This window comes from Echinops telfairi, unplaced genomic scaffold (assembly GCF_000313985.2).
Source record: "Echinops telfairi isolate 266 unplaced genomic scaffold, ASM31398v2 ScPeMD7_2010;HRSCAF=2546, whole genome shotgun sequence".
Lineage (NCBI taxonomy): Eukaryota > Metazoa > Chordata > Mammalia > Afrosoricida > Tenrecidae > Echinops > Echinops telfairi.
Genome location: NW_022105908.1, coordinates 20,259,976 through 20,266,986, shown reverse-complemented (window position 1 = coordinate 20,266,986; position 7,011 = coordinate 20,259,976). Strand labels below are relative to the sequence as shown.

Sequence of the window (7,011 nt, the reverse complement as noted above, 5' to 3'; positions counted from 1 at the left end):
CCCCCCGCAAAAAAAAACCAAAAAACTGCCCTGCTGCTATTCAACTTGGCTGATCCCTTGTGCCTTCTTCCTTGGTTACTATTCTTCTTGAAGCTCTGTTGACATCTGTTCACCATGGGTGACCCAGCTGGCATTTGAAATACTAATAGAATAGCTTCAGCATCACTGCAGCACGCAAGTCACCACAGCACGACAAACTGTTGACCCTGGTAAGATCAGTGAATTCCATGAGCATATGTTCCTTGCTATATTTCACATGCTTGGAGTAAGTCCCTGGACCTGAGGCAATGCCGTGTGAGATGCCACGAGGGTGAATAAGGCATCCTGTGAGCCCACCGATGGTAGTTTGGACAGAAGGACTAAGTATACAAAAGGCAAATTCATATCCAGACTCAACACGGATGAACGGCTGCCCTTTTCATGATACAAGTGGTACAATGTAATCAACTTGCCACCAGTTTGACGGCAGATCGGCTCAAGGCATGGTGCCCTATCGTGGATTCAGCGTTGGTCTCTGCTGCTGGCAGAACACTCAACAGTGGCTGTAGTATTAAATTAAAAGTGGCACAGGAGAGGCGGGGGACCAGCCCCCACCCACTGCTAGAGCTCACTGGTTCCATAATACTACTTCTGGGTTCAGTAATGCACAATTGTACGGTTGAGATATATAAGCATTATATTAAAGTCATCGAGAGCATGAGAGATAATACAATAATACAGTCAGACATGTTACATGGTAGTATTGCTCACCTCAGCCCAGCTTGGTGGTCCATGTGAAGAGAGGGGGAAGAGAAGGAGGGCAAGGGAACAAGGGAGAGGGGGAAGAGAGGGGAGTCACCAGGGAGTGAGCAGCAAGGAGGTCAGAGAGCTCTATATTGCTGACTCACGCCTATATACCTTTTGGGGTCAAGCCAGCCCACTAATTACAGGTAGAAACATACGTCACAGGGAGGAGCTGCACTATAGGTTACACAGCTATGAGTGGGTGGTCTAGGGGTTGGTCTCTGGGTCTCCATAGGAACCATTATCAGTAGGGTGAAAACTCCTCCTACAGGAGCCTGTCCATTGTCCCCAGAGGCAGGGAGCAGGGCCCACCCCTGTGGTGGGAGGAGACAGCAGTCTGGCAGCAAGGATCTGACTTTCCCCCACAAGTGGCTATAACCAAATTGGCCTTGGTGAGTAGAAGTCCATGTTACCAAACTATGTATAACCTTTATCCCTGCTGCCATGGTCACTTTGCTCATGAACCATTGAGCAATGACAGAAATGGGTGGGGAACAGAATATGTCACAGAACATGCCATCCAATCCACTTGGTTGTTGAAGCCCTCCTCTGCCAAGGTTACCTTTTTTTTTTTTTTTTTTTAATCATTTTATTTAAGGCTCTTTTAGCTTTAAAAAAAAATCATTTTATTGGGGGCTTGCGAAACTCTTATCACAATCCATCCATTCATCCATTGTGTCAAGCACATTTGTTGCCCTCATCATTCTCAAAACATTTGCTTTCTACTTGAGCCCTTGGTATCAGCTCCTCAGTTTTTCCCCTCCTTCCCTGCTCCCCCCTCCCTCATGAACCCTTGATAATTTATAAATTATTATTTTTTCATGTCTTACACTGTCTGACATCTCCCTTCACCCACTTTTCTGTTGTCGATCCCCCAGGGAGGAGGTTATATATAGATTCTTGTAATCGCTTCCCCCTTTCTACTCCCCCTTCCCTCTACCCTCCCGGTATCACCACTCTCAGCACTTGTCCTGAGGGGGTTCATCTGTCCTGGATTCCCTCTGTTTCCAGCTCCTATCTGTACCAGTGTACATCCTCTGGTCTAGCCAGATTTGTAGGGTAGAATTGGAATCATGACAGTGGGGGTAGTAGGAAGCATTTAAGAACTAGAGGAAAGTTGTCTGTTTCATCGTTGCTACCCAACCAAGGTTACCCTTTGGTGAGAATTCCAGGAGACAATTCTCCTCACTTCTCTGGCTTATTCAGAGAAGTCTATCCACATACCTCTTCCCCAAATCTCTGTACCAGTTTTACAATTAATATAATTTCACATCCCTGACTTACCAGCCAGATTCTTAGCCAAAGTTCACAAATTGGTATCCCTTATTTGGCAATTTCGACTTCCATGAAAAATTGCCATGAGGTGCCCTGCCTGAAGTTTTGCCCTTGGGTGGCTTTCCCGTCACTACTGTTTTTCAGGGAGACCCCAGAAAGGGGCTCTAAGGTTGCTGCCATCCTTTTTTGAGTTTGTTTTCTCTTTATTGGCCAAATTTCTCTTCTTCGGGCATTGGTTTGCTCTTCCTCAGCCAAGATAATATAATTCCCTCTCATTCTCTTAAGACCCATCTATTTTTGACACAGGCTCCCCATTAGGCCACAGGTACAGACCGAGAGAGGGAAGGCAGTGCGGCAGAAATGGAGCCCATGGCTGTTTGGACCGTTTAGCCACGCAACTTCCTGGTGCCTTTGGCTTCTGCTTCAGCTCAGTCTCCGCTGTGGCATTTCCATTCCATGATGGCTGCTCTGTGTGGCCCACCTTTATGACTGCGGATCAGACAGCACGAGCTCATGCTCGCCAGCTCAGGCCACACGGCGAGTGGGTGTTGTTAATCATTTTATTGGGGGCTAGTGCAGCTCTTATGACAATCCATCCATCCACCCAGCCACTGTGTCAAGCACTTTTTTTTTTTTAAGACTCAAGCCAAAGGGATGAGCTAATTTATTCAAGGCTCTAGTTTATTTTTGACTGGACTCAGACTCAGAGGAAGAAGCCCTCCGCCAGGACAGGGCAGCCTTGGCAATCTGTTCCTGACGTTTTTTCTTTGGCCGCCTGCATTCTCGTGGCCAAAAGCTCTGCCTATTTGGCGGCCTCCTCCTTGTTGTTCGGTGTCCAGTGCACCCCGCTTGTGCTGCAGGGCGCGGAGTCACCAAACGCTGAATCTGGGGCGCATTGGTCCCGGGTTTCTTGCCTTCTTTGTTCAGGGGCTTTCTCACAACACACTGGCGGACGTGGTCTTCTTTAGAGAGATGGAAGAGTTTGCGGAGTCTGCTGGCTCTTTGTGGCCCCAGGCGCCGAGGCACAGTTGTGTCATTCAGTCCTGGGGTATCTGTCTCCCCTTTCTTTACAATAACCAGGTTGAGAAGGCTCAGCATGGCATCCACAATGCAGCCCGGGCAGATTTGTGCCTCCTCGCCCCAGTCTCCTTGGTCCGCAGCAGACGGACGCGGCCCGTGGGTCCAGACACCTTGCTTCCTGGGAAACCCTTGCTTGTCATTCCCACCGCTGATGCGGTCCACACCGACCTTCCATTCATCGCCCAGCGCTTCGGCGGCGACCTCCGCGGCCATTCGCTTCTCCTAAAAGGTGCCACGTTTGCATTCATTCATCGTCCACGTCAAAGAGTTTCTGGCAGCCGATCATTTTCAAAGCATTTTCTCCCTGCCACGTGGTGATTTGCTGGCGCACAGTTGCCCAATAGTCAATCTCTACCAAGGCCCACGAACAAGCCAAAAGCTGTTTCTCAAAAGGAGAGTCGTTTTCTGCAGAGATGGCCAGAGACCTTAGCTCTAAAATCCCAAGAATCCCAAATCCCCGTGGAGCCTCAGACCTGCACTGACATTTCAGACACCAATGGATCCGCTGGATTATGTGGCCCAAGTGAACATGTTGCAGCATTTTCTCTTTTCTGGTCCTTACTCAAAACTATTAGCTTTTCACGTCACTTAATAAATAGGCCTAAGAAGGCCAGGAAAGCTGGAAAACAGCTACATGGCCAATTGCCTGTTCCAAAGAATGGTGACCCACCAGAATGCTCAAACTATAGAGCAATATCATTGACATCACATGAAAGTAAAACTTTGCTTAATATCATCCAGCGGTGGTTGCAATAGTGCATTGACAAGGAGCTGCCAGAGGTTCAGGCCGGATTCAGAAGGGGCCATGGAACAAGGGACATCATTGCTGATGTCAGATGGGTCTTCACTGAAAGCAGAGAACACCAGAGAGATATCTACTTATGTTTTATTGTATATGCAAAGGAATTCGACTGCATAGACCGTGATAAACGTTGGATAATCTTGAGAAGAATAGGAATTTCAGAACACTTGATTGTGCTCATGTGGTACTTGTGCATGGATCAAGAGGCACGACAAAGATATACTGCATAGTTTAAAATCAGAAAAAGTATGAGTCAGGGTTGATCCCTATACTTGTTCCATCTGTGTGCTGAGCAGATCATCCAAGAAGCTGGATTATTTGAAGAGGAGTGTGACATCAGGATTGGAGGAAGGCTTATTATCAACCTGTGTCCCAACTGGGAAGCACAGGAGGAGTGGATACATAATGAGAATAACTGATACAAGGGGTTATAGGGAATGCAGGGATGGGGGTGGATGATGGGGAGGTAAGGGGATCTCAGGAGTGGATGGTGAAGATGGGAGAGGAAGGGAGCACTAGAATGGATTGTGATTGCATAACTCATCTTGGAGGCGATTTAACTATGGGAAGGGGAATGTTCTGGAAAAACAAACTGATCTGGGGGTGATTGTACAATTCTCCTTGATATGACTGAATGATTGAACTATTTAATTATACAATAAGTAAGTTAGTTGCCAATAAAACTGTTGGTGGGGGGGAAACCTGTGATAGGTAGATGACACAACCTTGCTTGCTGAAAGTGCAGAGGAATTGAAGCACTTGGCAATGAAAATCAAGGATTCCAGTCCTCAGTGTGGATCACAACTCAGTGTAAAGAAGACCCAAATCCTCACAACTGGAACAATAGGTAACATCACAATAAATGCAGAAAAGGTTGACGTTGTCAAGGGCTGGACCCACAATCAATGCTCAAGCAGCAGTCAAGAGACCCAAAGATGAGTTGCATTGGGTAAATCTGCTGCACAAGACCTCTTTAAAGTGTTGAAAAGCAAGGATGTTACCTTGAGAATGAAGGTGGGCCTGACCCAAGCCCTGGTATTCTCTATTACCTCACATGCATGTGAAAGTTGAACATTGAATAAGGAAGACCAAAGAGGAACCAGTGCATTTGAATGGTGGAGCTCGAGAAGAATTTTGAAAGTACCATGGACTGCTAAAAGGACAAGCATCTATTTTGGAAAAAGTATGTGCAGAGTGCTCCTTAACGGCAAGGATAACAAGACATCATCTTACATATTTTGGACATACTGTCAGGAGAGACCAGACCCTGGAGAAGGACCTCATGTTTGGTAAAGTGCAAGAGCAGCAGTCAATGAGATGGATGACCCAGTGGTTGCAACAATGGGCCCAGGCATAGGAACAATTATGAGCACGTCATAGTGCTTTGTTCTGTTGTGCACTGGGTTGCTATGGGTTAGAATCCATTCCAGGGCCCCTGACAACAGCAACTGCATTCCCAAATGAGGAACAAGTTGCCGACAAAATCCAAAAATGCTCACTAAGCATTGTACCTCTTTTTTAGTTGTGATGGCCAGATGCAATAATTTATTCTTCCCCTTCAAAGGAATTTCTTAACTTAAATCCTCAAAACACCAAGCTCACTGGCATCACATCAAATTACCCCTAAGGGGTTTCCAAGACTAACTCTTCACGGCAGTAGAAGGCATCTTCTTACTTACGGACTTACTTACCGTACTGACTTACAACCTAGACCCATAGAAATTTCACTGAGTGGAAGAACCTCCATGTCTGTTGGGTTAATTGGTGCAGTAGGAAAAGTGTAGGGCTGCTAGCTGCAAGTCAGCAGTTCAAACTCACCAGCTACTGGATGGGAGAAAGATGAGGCTGGCTGCTCCCTTGAAGATGTATAGTCTCAGAAATTCTAGAGAGTAGCTCTACTCTGTCTGATAGGGTTACTGTGAGTTGGAGTCAACTCAATGGCAGTGGGCTTGATTTCTTTGGTTTGGGAAAATAATTGGTTTTACCAATAATTCTAGAGTCACTGACATTTCTTTGGGCCAATCACCATAACGTCATTAATTAACTGGACCAATGTAACCTCTTCTGGAAGGGAAAGTCAATCAAGATCACTGAAGATAAATTATAACATAGAGCAGGAGAGTAAATAAAACTAGACAGTGCATATGTATTCCTGGCCTTGCCAGCTGAAGGCAAACTGCTTTTGCTGATCTTTCAAAAACAGAATTGAGAGGGGGAAAAAATTGGTTCGATGAGTAGGTACATACTGGAACTAGGAAATGATACTGATTGGTTCAAGCGATGAAACCACATCTGAAACAGCATCTGCATTTGCAATCAGCACCTGGTTAGGTTTATGACAATCCACTATCATTCTCTAAGACTCACCTGTTCTATACACAGGCCAAACAGGTTAGTTAATGGGGATGTGGTGGAACCACGATCCCTGCATTCCTCAAGTCCTTGATGGTGGCAGTAATCTCTGCAATCACCCAGGAATGTAATACTGCTTTTGGTTTATTAACCATTTTATTGGGATCACTTAGCGATGTCATGCATAAGATTCCATAATTCAATTAGTCAAGCATAATTGTATAAATCCGTTTCAAAACATTTTCTTACCCGATTTAATATATCCATTCAATTACAATTCTAATCTTTATTCCCCTTGAGTGGGGTTATAGAGTCATTCTTGCTGTTAACTCCCCTCACCCCCTTTCCTGTATCCTCCGGGAACCATTACTGGCGTTACTGTTTCTGATGGTTTACTGTTTTCTTTTCTTTTCTTTTTTATCATTTTATTGGGGGCTCATACAACGCATCACAATCCATACACACATCAATTGTGTAAAGCACATTTGTACATTTGTTACCCTCATCATTCTCAAAACATTTGCTCTCCAGTTAAACCCCTGGCACCAGCTCTTCATTTTATCCCCTTCACCCTCGCTCCCCCCTCCCTCATGAATCCTTGATAATTTATAAATTATTATTTTGTCCTATCTTATACTGTCCGGTGTCTCCCTTCACCCACTTTTCTGTTGTCCATCCCCCAGGGAGGAGGTTATATGTAGATCCTTGTAATTGGTTCC

The 7,011-nt window shown here is 45.5% G+C and overlaps 1 protein-coding gene across 1 annotated transcript in view; it reads right to left on the bottom strand.

Moving 5' to 3' along the window:
• YBX2 (Y-box binding protein 2) overlaps positions 1-3,351 on the bottom strand; it is a 31,763-nt gene extending 28,412 nt beyond the window's left edge. The window contains exon 1 of the mRNA XM_045293316.1: positions 2,932-3,351. Within this exon, the coding sequence (XP_045149251.1) occupies positions 2,932-3,351 (420 nt within the window). The remainder of the gene's footprint in view (positions 1-2,931) is intronic.
• Between the last annotated feature and the right edge of the window lie 3,660 nt (positions 3,352-7,011).